Below are 22900 nucleotides of genomic sequence, written 5' to 3'. Positions count from 1 at the left end.
AGACAGGTTGTTAATTACTCACAGAACGTCTCAATGCCGGTTCCCTGTCCCTGCCTGAGTTCTGTGCACGCAGAGGTGTCAGCCACGGGAGAAGCACCCAGGGCCGTGACTCTCAGAGCCTGGATAGGATGCTCAGCACCCACCCACCCTCCTCCCCATAGAAGGAGAGATGCCCCCTTACTAACGCCATCTCTCTTCTATCACACTTGGGAATATAAATCAAAGGCTTCAGGGGCCATCCGTGTGAAATGTCCCTGAATGACTCACTATTGCCAACTCCCATGGCCGGGTCACTGCACCATCGTCCTTCATTCCAAGGCCCTCGCGAGCTATGCAATAATGTAGAAATATTCACGGAGCCTCGAATCTCAGCAGTCTACGTCAGAAAATTTCAGTGACTCTTAACAAGGACCCAAAGATTAGCATGACAACTTGGAAAAAACTAAAAGATAAAGTCCTTCTTTAAACGATGGCTTTTGAGCTCATTCAAGATGAGGAAGAGGAAGAATTGAAGGAGAAGAGAGAAAAGAAGGTGTATTAGTCTGCGTTCACATTGCTCTAAAGAAATGCCTGACACTGGGTAGTTTATAAAGAAAAGAGGTTTAATTGACCCACAGTTCCACAGGCTGTACAGGAAGCATGTCTGGGGAGGCCTCAGGAAACTTACAATCGTGGCAGAAGGCACAGGGGAAGTATGTGTGTCTTACATGGCCAGAGAAGGAGGAAGGGAGCAGGAGGAGACGCCACACTTTTAAACAATCAGATCTCATGAGAGTGCTGTCGCGAGAACAGCACCATAGCCAGAGAAGGAGGTAGAGAGGAAGGGAGAAGACGCCACCACACACTTTTCAACAGTCAGATCTCATGAGAACTCTATTATGAGAACAGCACCAAAGACCAAATCCATCCCCACGATCCAATCACCTCCCACCAGGCTCCACCTCCAACAGTGAGGAAGATGATTTGACATGAGATTTGGGCGGAGTCACAGACTCCAACCGTAGCAGAAGGGAAACGGGATAGAAGAATGGAAAGGAGGAATTGGAGTGGAAAAAGCAGATCCATGTTTCACAGCTCAGTTGTTCCGTAAGGAGGGCCCAACCCACTCTGGTGGGTCCCTGATCTCTGTCTTCCCCACGCACCAGGAGATGCTGGAAGAGCTAGGATTAAAGCCGGGACTCTCGACTCTTTCTCACACACCCTACTCTCCTTCGTTAGCCAGAGTATTTATTTCTGATTTGTACATTGGAATCTGAAAGATGTTTCAGTTATTCCTGTTTTCAAACATCATTAAAATGCGTTAAAATAAGTTATAAAGTCAATTTTACAGAATTGTATGAAATTAATATATCAATGATATAGCAACTGCCTATCAATATGCAAGAAATATTAGCAATTTTAAGAATATCTGTTACATAGGTATATTCTATCATTAAAAATATTACTTGGAAAAAATCATTCAAATGAAGATTTGTAAATGGAGCAAACTATATTGTTCTGGGGACACATATTCATTGTTCTAAAATAATAGTCAAAGGTACCAAGATAGAGCATCTTGTAATCTACAATTTCTGCTCCATTTGAAGCCAAATGGGGCCAGATACTTAGAAAATTATCAATTGCCATTATTTGGAAAACCGTAGTGATGATATGTAGTTACAAAACCAGCCGCCTTGTCTACCGTCTCACAAAGCTTGGTTATGTCTCTCGTTCCGTGCGAGTCTGGAGAAATCCAGGCATCCGCATACCTCATGTTTCCTTGCCCTGGTGTTAAGTCCCTGCTCCGAGGAAGAAGTGCGATGGCAGAGCCAGTGGATCTCTCTCCTGACATGCAAACTCACTCCCCAGAGAAAATCGGCTGATAAACAGCCTCAGAGAGGCCCACGCTGCGAGGGTCCCTCTCAGCAGAGGGTTTCCCTCTTTCAACATAAGAGGCGCGGTCCTGGAAAATCGTGTAAAATAAGCCGTGGTGACTGCGGTAGGGAGCCCTGGATTTCGGGAAGCCGTGGTGCGGAGTCTGGATTTCAGGAAGGCATGGTGTGGAGTCTGGATTTCAGGGCACCGTGGCATGGAGTCTGGATTTCGGGAAGCCGCGGCGTGGAGTCCGAATTTCTGGGCGCCGTGGCGTGGAGTCTGGATTTCGGGATTTTTCGGGAAGCTATATATATATATCTCTCTACATGTATTAATACATGTATGTATGTATAGCCACGCATTGCTTAAGGACAGGTATATATTCCAGAAAATGCACAGTTGGGCAATTTTGTCATTGTGCAAACATCATAGGGTGTAGTTACAGAAACCTGGATGATCTGTATATTTTTATTTATGTATGTTTACATATAGAAAACCAAATGCTCCAGCACCATTACTGACTATGACTCCCTTCCTCTAGTCGATCTGCAAGGCCAGTATCAAGTTCCATCCACCGGGTTTCTGTATGTGCTCCATTAGAACCTATGGGCCCACCGTGGTCTATGCAGTCCACTGTTGACTGAAGTGTTGTGATGTGTGCATGACTGTATACACACACACGCACACACACACACTTGTATACGTGTACAGAGAGGGCTTTTACTAGCTTTCCTAACATTAAGCTCAATTTAGCCAAGTTTTTTCACGTCTGTTGCAGCAGCCTACCTCCTATCTGAACTACAAGCTACGCAGAACCTTAACCAACGCACGAGATGCTCTTCTTGGATACCTTGGAAATGGTTTTATCTTAAATAATCCCCTTCTGTTACATGGTCATGTTCAGCATTGAACTGTTGTAGCCTAGATATTTTCTAGAGCTGTAACTAGTGAAATGAAAAGTGAGAAGAGCCCTAAAGGACATGATGAATTTTTTGGTGATAATTTTTTTCTGGTGGAAACTGAGAGGAACCTGGTGCCTGCACTTTCACTGAATTAGAGAAGTGTTCACGTCACAGCCACGTAGGGAGAGGAAGGATATCTGTGGAAGGCTGGAGCCGGGCTGAGGGTGCCCTGCAGAAAGGATCACACACGTGAAGGCACCTCGGCTGCGGGTCAGCAGGGCAGAGCGGATGGCAGGGCCGCTGGGACTTGGAAGAGGGGAGGGAGACCTGCCAGGGCTGTCAGGAAAGGCCTCAGGGCTGGGTCTGAGCTGAGTCCTCAAGAAGCCATGAGGTTCAGGTAAGCAGGGAAAGAACAATGATGAGAAAGACCTGCTTTTTTTTTCTTTTTTTTAATTAATAGACTTGTTTTGTGGACGATTTTAGATTTACAGAAAACTGAGTGGAAGGTGAAGAGTAGCCTGTGCCCCTCACCTCCCCCACTTCCCCCACCTCCCCTGTTCCTAACACTTTTGTCCTGTGGTGCGTTATCACAGCCAGGAGCTAGTGTAGATACTTCCACACGCATAACATCCACGTGGCTCAAGGGGACTTCCCACGGCTCTCAGGGTGGCAGCATTTTCTTCAAGCCCACAATAGAAATGGTTCCATCGGAAGCCCAAGCACCTTCTTACCTGTGTCTCCGATCCAGGCACATTCTCTTCCCCGAATCAATCATGGTGGCGAAGACGGTGAGAATTCTGGCCTGAATTGTGTGTGGACTGCGCCTCGCCTCCCTGGGCTGGGGCAAGGTCATAGCTCTGGGAGCGGAGAAGGGTTCCCCGGGGGAGACACGGCCACTGGCAGGAGGAGTAAAAGAGTAGGAGGAAGGCAAGACTACGGCAAGAACAGCAGACGCCACAGGGAGGAACAGAAAGGGGCTTAATAAATGGATGATGGATGTGGCGGAAGGAGGGAGAGACTAGACCTGCCTTCTGCGGACAGCAAAGAGCACAGCCTCCTCCAGCTTTGTCTTAGAACAGGACTCAGATCCCTGCTGTTCTGCCACATGTTGATAACAGACTAGTATGGAAAATACATTCAATGTGACATAATCTAATACAGTGACCACGTATATTAATCACAGCACCGTGACAATGGTGAAACCTAAAAGCAATCTACAATGTCCGTCACAAAGATAAAGCTTACGAAAACCGTAACTCCACACGGAAATTCTAAGCAGTAGTTACAGTTGTATTTCTGAATAACAGTTAATGACACGGGAAAATGCTGATATTACAAACTATATTTTGAAAAGTATAAAACCATGAATATGTATAAGGTATATTTACAGCAACAAGTAAACTTGGGAAGATGTCTCTGAATAGGGTGTTCAGTGGGATTTTTTTCCTCTTTATATTTACAGCCTCCAAAAATAAGCAGCATTGTCCTAACCGGGAAAGTTAAAAATGGTGGATCCATAATTCTGTATTTTCCAGTTATAGAACCAGCACCTGAGCTGTGACATTAGGCAGTAGCATAAAACACTGGCCAGGGTGGGACCAGGAGAGGGAAGGGAGAGGCAGGTGCAGTGTTGAGGAACCAGTGGGCACTGCTGTGGAATTCAGGGTGATGTTTTATTTCAGGCATCCATCAGCATGGCTCCCCAGCTCTCAAGAGAAGGGGTGCTGGAGTTTCTGGCTTTTAAACTCTGAAATAAGCACCTGAAACTCTCTCTAGCAAATTCAAGATGTAGCTCTTATGACCTGAATACTAGATCCAAAAGGAACTTTAAAGTTCGTATTCTATCTAATTGGCCATTCTCACTTTCAGATTGTTCCCTTTACTTACCGTTTTATTGCCAAAATCACAATTGCAATGAGCTGACTCTAGGGCAATTAAATATTAAATGGCAAACTATTTGTGTAATTTTTCACATTTCACTTGTGATGACTTTAAAAATGTCTTGAGAATTTTGTTTGGTGCAAGGATTACCAGAAAGTCACCAATTAATTAAAGCCAAGACAATTTCAGAGTTTCAAAGACATAATTCAGTGCACTTTGGATTATTTTTGCTGGCTGAAGGAAAAAGTGCAGGGTCAACAATAAAAAACATCAAATTTTTTACACTCACTCTTGAATATCTTAAATTTTTCTGCATGAAATAATTTAACTTCGAGCTTATATATCTGAACTTGAATTGTAAACTGTAGGGCATTATTCAAAAGTGAGATTAGTTTAGTCATTATTATTAAAATAGTTGTGAACTACAACAGGTCAGACCAATGAAAAATGTATTTGATTAAATTGGTTAGTAAGTTTTTCATTCACTTCTGAAATAGAACTAAGTTTATTTCTAAAAAGCAAAAGACCATCTACGCAATATTTTCTGTCCGTTTTTCTGCGCCAGTAAATATATAAACTCATTCACTTTCACATGCATTAAATGTTACCTGAAATTCCTAATTTAAAAGGAATCCAAAATGATTTTCAAAAATTATGCCCAATTGTGTGTGATAGACAAGATATCATAGATATCAATCTTATCTATCTAAGATAAGATAAAGGAGATAGACATTTTCCTGTCAGTAATGGAGCTATTATATTTGCCACAAACTGACAGAGATGAGGACGTGGCGACTCATCAAAACTCAGCAGTACATAAAGTTTATTGTGACCAATTTATACTAATGGGGACTTAGGATTTAATTGAGGTAGACACACATGCAGTCACACTATTGTAAATTTTTAAAATTTTCAACTAAAAGTAGCATGCTGCTTTTCATGGAACGTTTTCTGTTTCTTGCAGGTGAGCACATTCGACTGGGTGCGAGCAGAAAGGACCTACCACCTCTGTGAGGTGCTGTTTAAAGTTCACAAGGTAGGGATCTTTTGCACTTTAGATGCTTTCATACAGTAAGATGCCCTTTGGGCTTGCAGAATGAGAGGACTGTTTGTTCCGCATGGTCCATTGAAATAGCAAAATTGGAATGGATGATCCGGACCCATCCCCCATTCCTACCCGGTACATGGGTTCTAGCTGTCACCCTGTTGCTCATCCAGGCAGGATGAATGGATGACGGTGTGTCTGTGTGTATGTGGTATGTGGTGTTTGTGTGTGTTTTGGGGGAGAGATGTGTTTTAGGACGTCCACTTACAATAATTTGTTCCAAGAACTTTAGATTCTGTTGCTGCTGCTGCTATTGAAATTGTTTTCAACAAGTCAGATACAAATTTGCCCCAGGGTCTGGCCAGTTTGCTGCTCATGGTTCCTAGGGTAGGTAGGGACTGAACCTCCCTCCAGGAGACACACCTCACTGGTGGTGCTGCCCGGAGCCTGGAGATGCAGCAGGGCCCTACCCAGGCCCCCACCCACCTGACCGCAGAGGTGTCTCCACAGCCAGGCGGCAATGTGCTCACCGTGGCCGGGTGCCACCGTGTCCTAGTATGTGACTCAGTGAGAATTTGGCCTTAAAGAGTTATCAGTCTAAAGTTAGAAGTTTTGAATAAAGATTTGTCTTTCAAAGTTTGGTTTGTTTTCTTAAATTGAAAATGTCCTCAAAAATAATATTCTCTATCTGTAGTTGCTTTGTTTTAAATTTAAATCTGGAATTTCAGACTGCCTTTAATGGAAACGTGTAAAAGGGAAATACATGTCCATAATAATATTATCAAATGATAAATACATTTATTTCCCATTTTTGAAAAATTTATTTGGGCAACATTTTTCTGCATTGTTCCTATTTTTGTTGAATATGGTAGTGAAGGAGATGAAGGAAAGGGCTGGATGTATTTAAATTAAGACTCCTAATTACAGGTTGTAATAAACAATCACTGATCAGAAAGTGAACATTTCTGTGCTAGGCATATTCATTAAAAAATGGAAGAAAATAGAATAAAATATTAACTGTGGTTTTCTCTCAGTGATGGCTTTTCTAGCTATTGTTGCTTTCATTTTAAAAATTATTTTGTTTTCTAAGTTATCTGTGACAGGAAGGCATCATTTTGAAAATGATAAAAAGGAAGCCTTGTGTTAACGTGAGCCTCTCGGTCGTAGATGATACGCAGGCCGTTTATTGATCACAGTTCCACAGAGGAATTCGTAGAAGGATTCTTGGCCTTTTTGTTTCCTTTGCATGGACACGTTTTCATTTCCTCCCCCTCTTGTTTCGGAGGATTCCCCTTCCGTGCACCTGAGGTGTTCTTTAGGTACTGGGGTGTCTTTGAGAGATTATTGTATCTTATATATGTGGTTCATTAGGAAGCTATGGAGCCATCTCATTTTCCCAGGAAGATTGTAAAAAAAAAATTAACCAATAAATATTATATGAAGTGTTTATGAAATCATGAAAATTAGCCAGTAGAATGGCTATAGCAAAGGTATTAAACTAAAAATGGGGTAAATAATAATAATCTATAGCATTCAATATTTTTAAAAAAGAGATTAAATTACATGAATTGAATGTCCTATTTGGAAGTGTTAAAATAGCGATCTTACAAAATCGTATTGCCTGCTTTTACACACATTCAATTGCGGATGTTTATCGTTTAGCATACATAAATTTAAAAGTAAACGCATTCAATTCATTTTCAGAAATGTAAATAAATATGTGAGTATCATAAGAACTAATACTTTTTCATGTAGATTCTTTAAATAACCATAATTACCATTTCAAAGTATATTCATTAATATTTAGACCAGAAATCAAATTCTGAAGTTGTGATTGTGTTTTTTCTCTGATACCCTCTCCGCTCTAAAAATTACTTTTCCCAGCTCTTAAAATTATATATTCTATATTTCAACACTCATCATGAAATAGATGAGAAAATTGCACCAATCAGCCTTGATTGCAGTCGTGAGCGAAATGATAAACAGCTTTCGTGCAGCACAGCAGAAAAGCACTGTGGATGCTATGGAGCGTCCTGTGTGAAATGCGTGGGTCTGTCCTCTCAACCTAAAGATACCCCATCAAAATTTTCAGGAAAAGTCCATGTTGTCATCTGTTTGGCAGAGGATCTTAGTAATGACAGCTGTCTTTATTGAGTGCTTCCCTAGTAGCCTTGCTAAGCACTTGGCTATGTCCCTGAGTTAATTCTCTCCCCACCTAAGGAGAACTCTGTTTTGTAGCTAAGAACTCAGAAGCAGGAAGTGGACGAGGACCTTCCAGAAGCCAAGCAGAGGCAGGGATGGGGACCAGACTCACCTGGCTACAAAGCTCATCCTGAATCCCTCTCTATTCCACGTGCTAGAAGCAGTGGTGTTCCGGGAGTCTGTCGCGAGTGGGCATTAAGAGTTCTAGAACGCGTTCTCCAGGGATCTTCAGGGTAGTCCTGTTTGGATAATATCAACACTGAAAGGAAGAATTCCTAAAGCCATGTCAGGACAAAATTGCACCAAAGTTAAAGGCGAAGAAGGCAAGAAGGCCTTATTCAAGTATATTATGCTAGGAGAGAGAGATTAAACCCAACCACTGAAACAAAGGATGAGAGGGTTTCTACAAGTTGGGCTAGAAAGGAGATCGGGGCCATCAGTGTCTGTTAATTGGCTTCCTGCAAAGAAACAGAGAGCTGCTCCCATCTTCATGATAGGAGATGGTTGCACAGCTTAGAGCCAGGCGCCCACCAAGGCTGGGCTCCATCCTTCCACGGGGACGGGAGTTGACGCCATCTTCCCAGTGATCACATTTTGAAGGGACAGCTCTCAGCTCCTTGAGAAAGACAGTCCTGGGTTGTACAGCCAGCAAGAGACTTTTAGAAAGATTTAGGTATCAAATGGCAGAGAAAGAACATACAATAATACATTTTCTAAAGCAAATGCTCTAAGGATAGGGAGTTCCAGGTCCCAGAGGCAAGAAGAAGCCTGGCCAAGGCTCAGTCCAGACAAGGAAACCCAAATGTTCTGTCCAGACAAGGTAACCAGAAGGCTCAGTCCAGACAAGGTAAACCAAAGGCTCAGTCCAGAATAGGTAACTGGAAGTGTCAGTCTAGACAAGGAAACCCGGAGGCTCAGTCCAGGCAAGGAAACCCGGAGGCTCAGTCCAGGCGAGGAAACCCGACGGCCTGGCCAGTCGCTGACTGACTGTTGACGGCAAGCCGCTGACCTTGGACTTCAGTGCTCAGGGTTTCCAGTCATATCAACACACTGCAATCCACAAGGGCTGAGTGATTGTTTTTAAAGGAGCTACAGGAACTATCCGGGGAAATGAGCTATATATGAGTCATTAATTTTCCTTACGTAGAACTTACAACACATTCTTGTGAGGCTGAACAGTGGAAAAACGATCCCTTGCTTGATCAAGCAGTCGTGCTCCTCAGAACTGAATCTAAAGAAGAGTCCATCACCATAGTGAGGTCAGAGGAATCAGAGAGCTGTATGCATGAGAACGTTTAAGGATATTCCTTAAATTAATGATATTTGAATAATCATCAAAAGACCATTGAAAAATATTTTAAAATCTTATAACATATTTTAAGTAATTGTATTATAAATTTATACAATTATATATGCAAATTCACATTGTATGAAAGAGAATATTAATAATTATTGTCCTATTATTAAGGGCATATTAGTAATTATTGACATATTTTTAAAAATCAGATGACAAAACACAGTAATAAATTTCTGTTTTAAATTCCCTTTATTGTTGCTATAATTGTTTCATAATAAATATAAATAGAAAAAAATATGTAATTTTAAAATACAACCCTTTTTGTTTCTTCAGGAAAGGGAACATAATAAGATGATGTCGTGCAGTCCTAGGTGGGGGGTGGGCTTTCTTCAGTCGTGGGGGTGGCTGGAAATGCTGTTCTGGATGTCGCCGGAGCTGACCCTGCCAGGAGGCCAAGTAGCTGCAAAGCAGACATCAAATCGACATGTGTGGCCTGGCTCGGCATTGCCTTAGGACGTGTTTCTTTATGAAAACAGGTGGTGAACTCATGTGAATCCGGGATGTGAGCCTGCATGCTGGCCGCTCTGTCATGTGAAGTTATGACAACATTTTTATCATGATTCCATTTCACAGCTCAAAAGTGGAGGCTCTGAGAGAGTGAATCGCTCAAGGTCAAACAGCTAATACTGGACGAAGAAAGGCCTCAAATCTTATCTGACTCCAAAACCTGATGTTCTTCTATTATGATACACAGCTGCCCAAATATAGCAAGTGATAGGAAAGAAACACAAGTGACCTTTGAACAACATGAGCTTCAACTGCATGGGCTCACTTAGATGCCAATTGTTTTCTATAAGTATGTTGGAAAATTTTTTGAAAACAATTTAACAATTTTAAAAACCTCTTAAGACAAATCATGTAGCTTAGAAATATCAAAACATTAAGAAAAAGTTAGAGATGTCGTGAATTCATACAATATATGTAGATACTAGTCTATTTCATCATTTACTCCTGTAAAATATAAAGCGATCTATTTGGCACCATCTGCAGTGGAGAAGAACGTAGACAAAGGTAAAGATGCAGCGTTAAATCTTTCCTGCCCATGGTTAACTGTAGCACATAGTGTACTGTGATGATAATTTTTGTAGCCACCTCCTGCTGCTGTTGCAGTGAGCTCAAGTGTTGGGTTTCTGAGTAAAATGTCTTAATCATCCCTGTGGAAGCAATTTCTCTCTCCAGTAAATTGCAGAGCATGGTAACGAGTGATCTCTCGGGGTTCTTGTGTACCTTCCCTCCTTCGTGTTGAGTCCAGTAACGTAAACCTTGAATAACACCCCAGGACCCACACAAGTGCCACGAGGGATGATGCAAGTGCCTCCAAGAAGCAGGAATGTCACAGCATTACCAAATTTTTGCTGTGCACCACAGATTGAGGTCTGCAGCTGTGGTTGCCACCATTTCAGACCATTCATCTTATAAACAGATGATGTAAACTTATGGTGTCAATAAATACAGCGCAGTGCTCTAAGTATATCTTCTCTTCCCTGTGATTTTCTCAATAACATCCTCTATTCTCTAGCTTACTTGCTTAATTCATTTATTTATTTAGAGATAGGATCTTGCTATGTCATCCAGGCTGGTCTCAAATTCCTGGGCTCCCGTGACGCCCCCGCGTCAGCCTCCCAATCAGTTGTGATTTCAAGTGTAAGCCTCTGTGCCTGGCTTCACTCATTTTATTCTAAGAACATAGTATATTATTCGTATAACATGCAGAATATGTGTTAATTGACTGTTCATGTTACTAGTAAAGCTCCTGATCAACAATATATTTTATTCTAAGAACATAGTATATTATACGTATAACATGCAGAATATGTGTTAATAGACTGTTCATGTTACTAGTAAAGCTCCTGGTCAACAATATATTTTATTCTAAGAACATAGTATATTATACATATAACATGCAGAATATGTGTTAATTGACTGTTCATGTTAGTAGTGAAGCTCCTGATCAACAATATATTTTATTCTAAGAACATAGTATATTATACGTATAACATGCAGAATATGTGTTGACTGTTCATGTTACTAGTAAAGCTCCTGATCAACAATAGACTACTAGTAGCTAAGTTTTAGAGGAGTCAAAAGTTCTATGTGAATCTTCAACTGCGTGAGAGTTGGCGCCCCTAACTCCTGGATTGTTCAAGGCCCAACTGTCATGAGCCATTCAGTGGGGAATGTGCGTTCCCACATAAATATCTTCCAAAAGTTTTTCTTTATCAGTTTTTTGACATTTAAGTTCAGTGGATAAAGAGATACATTCTGCACCATAAGGTCAATGATGAACATGGTGTTCTTGGTTTGTGACGTGTAACCCTGTAGGTTCCAGGTATCCCAGCTGAAGGAGAGGATCCAGGGGGCCCCGGAATTAAAGTGCAGTTTCTGTACTCAAGGCTCATTTAGGGTTAGCAACGTATGCATACCACACCCATTCACGCACACACACATTCATGTGCACATACATTTCCACACGTACACACGTTCGTGTGTGCATACACACATTCTCATGTGCACACATACAGGCACACATGTTCTCACATGCATGTACCACAAGGCATTTGGTGTCTGGATGATACACAGGGATAAATGTACAATGCTCTCCATGACCAGAGGGTCATCCTGCAGAGCTGTCTGAGGGGCCAGGAGAGCCAGGGCATCCCCCCGGAGAGGCCAGGAGGCCCACCTGAGACACACCAGTCGTAGCTTTTACCTCAAACCTGTGCCTGGAGTGCATGTGTCAGCGTATTTGAAGTAAAACTGTTTGGCCAACTGCTGAGTTCATGTGGATTTTGGGACTGGACCTTAAGCATAAGTGTGAGTGGGGAGTGTCCAGCTTAGCTGGTTGGCACAAGTGAATGGAGATATCTCAGAATCATGATGGGAAGACCCAGCAGGTGGGCAGCTCCCCTTCCTTTCTGCTGCCATATGCAGGGCTGTGGGTAAACACCACGTTCTCATTCAGGACTTTGGAAACCCCAGCCCAGGTGTCTCCCCTTCTTCCCTTCATTGGGGAGAGACTGGTGCAGTGAAATTGATGTTGGGGTGCAGCGTCCCAGGAAGGTGTCTGGTGGGGGTTCTTTAGGGTGGATCTGATGGCCAGTAAATGAATGGGTGTGCTAAGAACTGAGATGGGTCCAGAGACAGACAGACAGAGACAGAGAGAGGGATAGAGAGAGACAGAGAAACAGACATAAAATAGAAAGAGATAACAGAAAAACAGAAATGGAGAGAGAGAAAGAGAGAGACCAAAGAGAGACACAGACAGTGAGATAAATGGAGACAGAGAGAGAGACAGACAGAAACAGAGAGGTGCCAGCCAGGTATTGGGTATGCGTTCACCACGCACCTCCATGCTGTTGACCTAGTAACTGTGACAACTGGGACCCCCAGTCTTTCTCCCCTGCCCTTGAGAAAATGAATCTCGAAGTGGGGTGCAACCTTGCAGACGGGGGAAAGAAGTGGGGAGCGCTCCAGGCAGCTCCGTGCAGCACAGGCTGGTAGCATTGGAGTCGCCTTGGTGCTCACAGAGTAAAACCTGTGATTAATGGACGTGCTGTAAGTAACTTACATCTCCAGTTAAATGATTGACCAGAAATGAAACATCATCATTCCCTTTGTCAGGCCTTTGGGTTGGTGGAATGAGCGCCTGGGTGGTCGGGTGCCTGGTCGTGCTTCAGGGGCGTTCTGGACACTCGGTCCTTAATCTCAGGACAATGAACCCGCGGGGAGAGGAGGAGCCAGTAATTCTGTAGAGACTCGGAGGCGCAGGGGACGCGCTTAGTGAGAGTGGTGGTGGTTCCAGTGTTTTTTGGTTTTATGATAAACACAAGCATCAATGTCTCAAGACTTTCATCTTTATCTTTTATTTATTTTTTTTTTTTGAGACAGAGTTTCCCTCTGTCACCCAGGCTGGAGTGCAGTGGCTTTCTGTAACCTCAGGCTTGATCTTGGCTTTCTGTAACCTCAGGCTTCTGGGCTCAAGCAGTCCCACCACCTCAGCCTCCCAAATAGCTAGAACTACAAGCGTGTGCTGCCACACCTGGTTAATCTGTTGTATTTTATTGATTCATTTATTTTTGTAAAGACAAGGTCTTGCCATGTTGCCCAGGCTGGTCTCAGACTCCTGGGCTCAAGCAATGCACCCACCTCAGTCTCCCAAAGTGCTGGGATTACAGGCGTGAGCCGCCACACCCAGCCTCATCTTTCTCTTCACAGTAAAACAGGGAAGTGTGTGGTGACCAGTATTTTAAGGGAAAGGCACTTACAGAGAATCGGGCGTTTGACATAATTTATTTACAGATACTTGTCTGTGGACCAGCTGTGCATGAGAGGCTCATTGCTCCAAATTTGCCTCCTTGTCTGCACCCAGGAGACCGTTTCCCAGCTCACACAGACGCTGCCTTCTCCCCTCGCCAGGGCCCTCAGCCCGGGAATGGCCTTCCAGCGCCGCACGTTTCCAATCCATGCTCTGTTTTTCAGTTCTGGCTCGCAGAGGACTGCTGGTTGCAAGCAAACTTGTATCTGGGTCTTCAAGATTTTGACTTTGAGGACCAGAGGCCCTATTGCTTCAGCGTCATGGCCGGCCACGGGAAGAGCCATGTTTTCAACGTGGAGCTTGGCAGCGAGCTGGCCGTGTGGGAGAAGTCCTTCCAAAGAGCCACATTCATGGAAGTTCAGAGAACCGGGGTAAGTGAGCAACTCACACTCTTGTCACCTACACCTGCTCGGGTGTCTGAGACACAGCATTGCGGTATACGTAGTAATTTATTGGGGGAAAAGAGGAATCTTCTGAAGGTGAGAATTTTTCACCTGAGCCACTGTGTGGAAGTGATCGTTCACACGGAGTCATGCGCTCCGTGGATAACATGAGTGGTAGTGGAAGGTGAAAGGGAAGGGGAGGCGAGGATTTTGTGTCTGTGTCTCTACATTGAATGTGAGGAAAGGTGGTGCATTCCTTTCCAGGCAGGGACTGCACTGACATGGTGCTCAGATTCCGGATGAGTGATGACACTTTAGCCTCTGCTCCAGGAGACAGCACCTACCTTACAAATGAGTATAATATGTCGTGCCGTTACTTGGATGTTTGTAATATTTTAAGGCACTTTAATGGTTCTTCCTCTCAAACTTAATGGTCCAAAGGTGCATATAAAATAGCTTGTGTGTCTGAATTGCTTTGCTCTTCCTGACAACAGCAAATACATCAATCACAAATTTGAATGTATATCATGTGAAGGGATAAGGAAGAATGCATTATGATCCTCATTATCCTAAATAGTGGGGTGAGCCTTCAGGGAGGATGCACGTTGCAGGAATGAAGAGTGACAGGAACAGAAGATAAATGAGGCAGTGCATCACAGAGGAGCTCTGACTTCACGCCAAAGTCCAGGGCTCCCGCCTGGCTGAGCGCGGAGAATGCTGAGTGTGAACTTAGTAACCAAAGATGGCTACTTAATTTAAATATACATATATATGTATATATACTTTGAATGTGAAAATATTATGTGTTATTTATCTTTCATTCAGTGTGTCAAAATGTATCAAGGCTCCTTGGCATGCCATCACAGAGCACAAAGCATCCCTGTACTAATGCACACGGAGATCTGTTCGTTCACAGAATGAAGTCACACCCAGATGTTCATAGAAACCGATGCCAACATTTATTCTCACTTATCCCAGGCCACTGTGATTTTCCCCTCAAATTAGGCATCCTAAATTGGAATTATGGTTGATTCCTGATGCTTAAAATAACCTTTATATTTGAAGCATCCAATTCATTAACCATTATAGAACATTATATACTGCAAGGAAAATTACTAAACATAGGATTCCTCATCTCAGGGACTTACTCAAATGTATAGTGGCATTTAACCACTTAGAAACCATCAGTACTGAAAGTTCAAGTCATTAAAAGGCAAAGTGAAAGAGCATTTCTGGGACAAGGTGAACTTTCTGCTTGTTTTCTTTAGATGATAGCAGTAATCATTTTGCTTTCAACGTAAATACCAGAGAAGTAGAGAGAATTCTACATTCACATGTGTGTGCAGGGACTGCCCCATGTCCTCTAGTGCGCCAGGGCCTGTGCCTGGCTGAGCAGAGTCACGGTGGCCATTCAGACTCATCTGTGGGAAGGTGACAGGTTACAGGAGAAGATATCCTGAATAACAGCAATCATAGAATTACAGTGTTGGAGGAAGGGTGAAAGGTTAGTAATTTCATCTAGTAGCTAGATGTTGTGAAATGAATGTCTGAAGCATTCTAGAAGGTGAAAGTTTACTTAGGATTCCTAAAAAATAGAACTTCTTTCTGAATAGTCCTTCCTTATGTTCAGTACTGTCCTTATTCCACTAAAGGGGGGCACAGTGGTTCATGCCTGTAATCCTAGCCCTTCAGGAGGCTAAGGCAAGAGGATCCCTTGAGCCTCAGAATTAGAGACCAGTCTGGGCAACCAAGCCCAAGAAACCTAGAAGCCCTGTCTCTCCAAAAAATAATAATAAAATATTAGCCAGGCATGGTAGCTCGTGCCTGCAGTTCCAGCTACTCAGGAGGCTTAGTGGGGAGGATCTCTGGAGTCCAAGAGTTCGAGGCTACAGTGAGCTATGATGGCACCACTGCAGTCCAGCCTGGGCCACGGAGTGAGACCCTGTCTCAAAAAAAAAGGTGCGGGGTAGGGTGGGAATGAGGTCAGAGCTGGGGTTGGACTTTAATAGTCAGGACATCTTTCCTAGAGGAAGTGGTTAGTGTCTTTTAAAAATCATTGGTATCTTGCACAGGTGGAGAAGAGAAGGCATTCCCAGTGGGGAGCATTGAAAAATTAGGCTAATGCTTGATTTGGCAGAATGAAGATCTAAGATTTGGGCTAGGACTCAGCAGGCAGCAGTGTGCCCAGGTGGATTTTAGAGGAAACGTTTTCAATAATCCAGGATTGAGATAATGAAGACTTTTCATGGGGGATGGAGGCCATGAGGGTGTTAACAAGCGGGCACACCTGCAGAGACTGTAAGTGGGCATAGACATCCATCCACATTTCTGCAGGACTGGGTAGAGGGGGCTCTGGGGGCCGTGATGACCATTGTTGGGAAGAACTGCTGGGGCTGTGCCATGCTGCCCATGACTGACTTGCTGGATCTTCACAGCTCAGCAAAGTGGATGCCCCCAAAGAAACCCGGGGGGGGATGCTTCCTTGTGTAGGGTGACAAGGTCATGCAGGACCTCTGAGGGCATTGGATTCCCAGTTTACCCCTCACTCAGGACCCCTGTTTTAGGAATTCCCCCTGCAGGCATTTCTTGGGCTCCACCCTACATAGTGACCTGATTCCTATCACATCTGCCCATGGTGTCCTGGAGAGGAAGGACAAAGCATTTCGAAATTAGATGGACCCGCTCACTCTTCATGAATTAGAGAAAATAGTTCTCCAAAACTCCATTACACAAACTGTAAATTAAGTATTATAACTCATCGTGGAGTACTTATAAAATTATATTACATTTAGTAATATCTGTGAATGAATTAAGTCAAATGCCTAATACTCTATACTAGGCTGGATGCATTGCGTGTACATCATTTAACTTTTTTAACTTGTCTAATATGCAGTTCTTTTCTTTTCCCTTTTATTTTACAAATGGTAAATGAAAGTTCAGAAGGGCTATGTGACTTTTTCACAGTCACCTAGAGACTAAACCACAATGGCAGAATCTATGCAAGATTTCAAGAACTGCTGTCTTGAGAGTCGCGTTCTTTCTGCTGAAACACTCAGCCTCGCGTGTGACAGAGACGAAATAGTGTGAAGGTGCCTAGAACAGTCCCTGGCATATTTCAGACTCTGTAAATGTGTTCTTCTTGATTCAGTAGCACTGATGGATTTCTTTTCTCCACCTTCTATCTCTGTGTCGCTTGCTTTGCTAGTTTTTTCTACTATTTCCTGACTTTGATTGTATTCCAACCCGGCTCACAATTTTAAATCCCCAGAAGAATTACATATGTACAGTGTTGATCGCGTTGATTTTTCTTTACTAATTGTAACACTTTTCCCGCATCGGTCAGCGTGTTCATTCCTTCCCTAAAAGGATTTCTGAAAGGAAAGCCCTGCACCCTTCACAAGCTCTGAATCTAAACTCATGACATTTCTTCACAGTCGTTTCTTAATGTGCCTATGTGAGGTCAGTATATTTTACAGAAAAGTTCTCCATCATCAGGGTAGTAGCTTGGTGCATGTCCTTTACCGCCTTAACAACATTGTTACTCTCTTAAATAATATCTACATTACAAATATTGTTCCAAGTTTTCCAGAATTCAGTGTCACAGACGTGTGTAAGAGAATAACAGCCCTTCCATGTTCCAACCTCCCCATCCCTGCCTCCCAAGCTGAGGTACAAATGCCAATATTATGTTATATAATCTTCAAACTGTTTTCACACATTTTCAAGTATTTTTTTCCTTTTTATTCAAAAGTCATCACATATGCATGTTGTTCTGCAGTTTACAAGACTTTTGTACATTTTATGTCGATTTATCTAAATTTGTGTTTATACCAGCAACGTCCTGTTAGAATTTAAAATAAAAAATGTATATCTTTCCTAATAGCAACACAAAAACACAAAGTATAAAATATCTATCAGATAGGATGCCTTTGGCTACAAGTAAGAGAAAGTTCTTGACTCACCCAACCGTAAACAATACCGAATTTTACTATTATTTTCCATAACAAGATTTCCATACTCCACCTTGCTGAGCTTTGAGATCTAGATTGTGCCTTGGCGTGGCTCCCCTCCCGGTCATAAGATGCCTGCGGAAGCAACAAGCGTTCATGTCGGTGTTCAGGGGAGGCAGAAAATGGCCTCCATAACCCACTGAGGACGTCCCCGTCAGCCTGGCTGTGCTAGTCTAGGTCGTGAGCCCATCAGACCAAAGTACTCGTCAAGGAAACGCCATTGGCCGACTGGCTCCTCATCAAGGGAACGCCATTGGCCGACTGGCTCCTCGTCAAGGGAACGCCATTGGCCGACTGGCTCCTCGTCAAGGGAACGCCATTGGCCGACTGGCTCCTCGTCAAGGGAACGCCATTGGCCGACTGGCTCCTCGTCAAGGGAACGCCATTGGCCGACTGGCTCCTCGTCAAGGGAACGCCATTGGATGACTGGCTCCTCGTCAAGGGAACGCCATTGGATGACTGGCTCCTCGTCAAGGGAACGCCATTGGCTGATTGGCTCCTCGTCAAGGGAACGCCATTGGCTGATTGGCTTCTTGTCAAGGGAACACTGTTGGCTGGTTGGCTTCTGCAAACCAGCACCCACTCTGGGGACTGGAAATGAAGTCAGCATCCCCTACAGCAGCCGTCCCAACCTTTATGGTACCAGCGACTGGATTTTGTGGATGACAGTTTTTCCACGGACAGGATCAGGGGGATAGTTTGGGGATGATTCAAGCACGTTACATTTATTGTGCACTTTATTTCTATTATTATTACATTGCAATCTATAATGAAATAATTATACAACCCACCAAGCAGAATCAGTGAGGTCCCTCAGTTTGTTTTCCTGCAGCTAGACGGTCCCGTCTGGGGGGATGGGAGACAGTGAGAGATCCTCAGGCATTAGGTTCTCATAAGGAGTGTGCAACCCAGAAGCCTCACAAGTGCAGTTCACAATAGGGTTCCTGCTCCTAGGAGAATCTAATACTTCTGCTCATCTGACAGGAGGCAGAGGTCAGGTGGTAAAATGCTCACTAACACACCTGCTGCTGTGAGGCCCAGTTCCTAACAGGCCATAGACTGGTACTGGTTTAAAAAAAAAAAAAAGTATTCTATTAGAAAGGACATCCCAGGGAGCAGGTGCAGAAAGGACACCCCAGGAAACAGGTGTAGAAAGGACACCCCAGGCAGCAGGTATAGAAAGGACACCCCAGGCAGCAGGTGTAGAAAGGACACCCCAGGCAGCAGGTGTAGAAAGGACACCCCAGGCAGCAGGTGTAGAAAGGACACCCCAGGCAGCAGGTGTAGAAAGGATACCCCAGAGAATAAGGGTAGAAAGGACACCCCAGTCTGATGGACAGTCCACACGGGGTGACATGCAAGGGCCGTCTGATGGACAAGTGAGAGACTGACCCCGGTCTCTGCTTCCCTCAAACACCCTATTTTTCTTTGTTAATGGGACCAGAGCTCCTCTTGGATAGAAATGTCCCCATCAGGAAAATAGGCACGTTTGTAAAGATTTAGTTTAAGTCTGTCTTGAAGCCAGGCTGTTCTCAAGCCTCAGGTTATCTCAGCCCAGGAAGCAAAAGAGACACCCCCATGCCAGTATGAGAGAAAGGAGGGGGATTCCGGGGCAGCAGCTCCTGCCCTAACCTGTTCCTTCCTTGCAAGAGGCACCTCTGTGTCGCTCTAGAGACCAGAGAGCAAACCTAAGTCCAGAAATGGAGCAGGAGGGAAAGACAGACCCATCAGAGAGAAGCTCCAACCACAGGGGCTGTATGGAAGGAGGATGGCCTGGTGTGCAGCCGTGAGGTCCCGTCCCCCGAGGCGGACAGGCAGGGGCGTGCTGGTCAGGACTCTGCAGAGGAAAATCCACGGAGCACCGTGCCTGACCAGCCCCGCTAACAGGAGAGCCGCTGCGCAGTGCTGGTGACAGCGCGCATCCGTGTAGCACACACAGACCTAGGGAAACTTCAGAAACTTCAGAAACGTGATCTCATGAAACTGTCTCGCAAAGGAGAAAGCTGAATTTGGTGGGAACGTTTACCATCTTTGTTCATGGAATCAGCGCTTTCCTTAGATGAAGCACTTCAGAATTCAACCTGAGGAATAGAAATCACGGGCTTCCAAGTTTGAAGGAAAATTAAACACAGCACACACTCAGTGTGTATTAAAAAGTGTTGCTTCTGATAAACCAGTGGGATGGGCACTGGGTCCAGCAGTGGGTCCCCTCCCAGCCTCGCCACCCCTGGCTCCCCTGTGTGCACTGCTGGCCTCAGTCCGGCCGTCCATACCACTGACCCCCTCCCTGTGCCCGGTGCCCGGCTGGCTCCTGCTGGCCCAGGACCACCCGCCCTGCACGAAACCCGCTCCTCTGAGCACACCCAGCTTTGTGTCCATCTTCCCGCTTCAGGTATTGGTTTCTTCACACAAGCTCCGTGTTTCACCTGTTTCTGTAACGTGAGCCCCACCGAGAGCCTCTTCATAACGAACCCGTCAGCACGTGTACGTGGGGCCGTCTTCACCAGACACGGGCACAGCACCAGCCGCAGGGCCTTGGCCTGTGTGTGGCTTTATTCCCCACTGTCTGGGTGGATGGATTTCCTCCCGCTTCTCCATGGACTGATGGCAAACATGGTAACCGGGAGCCTGGTTCATCCACCGTGAAACCCAGAGAGGCGAAGGGGACTTCCCAAGACCACACAGCCGCTTGGACGCAGTGCCGGGACGGGAGCCTGCGTTTCCTCACCATCTGCCTTCCTAACTGCCCTTTGGTTTTCCATTTACTGCACCACCTGCCTTAAACTCTGCTGTCCCCACCAGCCCTGTAATTTAATAATGATAAAATAAGGAAGGCCTTCGTTAGGCAGGTGACCTACACCAGTCTTAGAAGTTGGCTGCTGCTTCTGTGACTTTATTATGAGCAAGGATTTCCTGACAAGAAACAAAAAATTAGGAAGGATGCTCTCTCAGTGCCTCTTGGCATTGTCATAAAATGTCAGGCACATGCAGGAGGGTCCCACAGTGGTTTAACCAGGCAGCGGCTGGGATTTTGTGTCTGAGGCTTGCTGTGGTTCCCAGGTGTCGCATCCTTGCCTGGGTCTTCGGGATCAGTCTGGGTGATGAGATTTCTACTACACACTCCTCCCCTGCAGCTGTCTTTCCTTTCCCATGTCCACCTGCTTGCCGGGCCTGGGACAGCGGATCTGTATGGATACTTGGGAATGTTGGTGTTGGGACTGAGATGGGGTCTCTTTAACCCAGGTCTTTTCTGTTGCCCGAATCTCATCCAGTTTTTGCCTCATTGCCTCCCTGAATGAATTCAGATCATTTGAATAATGTGCATTTTCATTTTTCAAAGATGCAAATTAATTATTCAGGTACTTTCTAAGCCTTATCCATTGTAATGAAGAAAGAATACAAAAGAAAGAAAGAAAGATGTAAACGTAGTGGTCTGTGGCAGATACTCTGAATGGGCTGAGGAAACTTACAAGGTTATAAACTATTATCATACCAGATATTACATCAAGGGTGCGACCTTCATGTTTAAGCATTTTAACTTCACAAAATGTCTTCACTTACATGGTAGTAACACATATGAGTGTGTTCTGCTACAGTTAGCAAACCATCTTCGCACATGTTCACAATGTCGGGGTGGCAGGAGCCTGGTTCCTGAGCAGCATTCCTGTTACCCGAGCTGGGGCTCGGGTCCTGCGGGCCGGGCCTGAGGTCCACAGGAAGACGCCGGGACTCGAGTCCTGCGGGCCGGGCCTGAGGTCCACAGGAAGATGCCGGGACTCTGGTCCTGTGCCCTGGGCCACGCAGCCCCCAAGTGTGGTGATGGGTCTTGGACATAAGTATTTTCATTCTAAGTTTTCCATTTTTTTCTTTCTTTTCTTTTTTATGCCCCATCAATACATGCTACATGGTACTGTAGGGAATTTTGATATTTTAGTCATAATTTTTAGGTAAACTGAGGTTCAGAAATGTAGCCACCAAAGCTGGGATAATGGAGCTAGTTATTTGGCCAGGACACGCGCTGAACTCAATTTGACCAGATTAAGCAGCAACACGCAGCAATCCCACCTGCCGTCCTCAGAACACCCTCAGAACAGACCGATGAATGTGCCTTCTAGCTGCTGGTTTCACCAATTTCTTAACCTGGAATAGCTACGACTCTAGATTTTAAAAAGAACTTCAAAAGATGACGTCATAGCTCTCAGGAAAATGCAAAATGAACACATGCTCAAAGTTTTTATTTTGCTTCTTTATTAATGAAGAAAGCAGTGGGGCGTTTAAGGAGTCCAAAGAGCATGTGAGAAACTCACTGTCCATGTGCAACTGAATGAAGATCTATTAGTGTATGATCGCTGGCTTAGGTAGAAAACTCACTCCTTAGAATCCAGCAGGCTCATAAACTGGCGTCTCTGAGTTTATACCACCAGTTAGAAACTACAAGCATTAACTACCAGTTGGTGTTTGCCTCTGTTGAGCTGAAACTTACCCAGTCAACAGAAACTCAGGGTCTGAGCTGCTCTCACTGAACACCAATCTTTTCTTCTGCCTGTTTCCAAGTTTTGGAAATTTTTCTCATAATTTCTCCTTTTTGTGTATAAAGATTCTCCAGAGACTGTTCTTGTTCACACACAGGTTAATATTCTGGCATTAGTTGCTGCTTGGTGTGATGTGCAACAGAATTTTAAGCATTTTAAGCAAATCAAGGTGGCTCCGTGATTCACTGATGCCTTTACCACCGCTACTGTACCATCAAGACAGGCACAGCCAAAAACAGCTTCTGTGTATGGCAGACGTGCAAAGGTAACTCAGTGGAGAAGGGAAAGGCTTCTGAACAAATTGTGCTGGAATAGGATGCCCATATAAAAAAAAAAAAAACTTTGATTTATTATATACATAAATATTATATATAAAGTATAAACTCAATGAATATAGAACTAAGTGCAAAACTATGAAA

General features: G+C 44.3%; 1 protein-coding gene across 1 annotated transcript in view; it reads left to right on the top strand.

Moving 5' to 3' along the window:
- The window catches only part of SNTG2 (syntrophin, gamma 2), a 269966-nt gene that overhangs the window by 169456 nt on the left and 77610 nt on the right, over positions 1–22900 (top strand). Inside the window, exons 13-15 of the mRNA XM_011989536.1 lie at positions 5602–5673; positions 13721–13927; positions 15260–15277. Coding sequence (XP_011844926.1) covers positions 5602–5673; positions 13721–13927; positions 15260–15277 — 297 coding nt within the window. The remainder of the gene's footprint in view (positions 1–5601; positions 5674–13720; positions 13928–15259; positions 15278–22900) is intronic.

This window comes from Mandrillus leucophaeus, unplaced genomic scaffold, assembly GCF_000951045.1.
Source record: "Mandrillus leucophaeus isolate KB7577 unplaced genomic scaffold, Mleu.le_1.0 Scaffold355, whole genome shotgun sequence".
NCBI classification, from domain to species: domain Eukaryota; kingdom Metazoa; phylum Chordata; class Mammalia; order Primates; family Cercopithecidae; genus Mandrillus; species Mandrillus leucophaeus.
The sequence above is the reverse complement of the archived record's forward strand: the minus strand, read 5'-3'. Positions and strand labels throughout refer to the sequence as shown.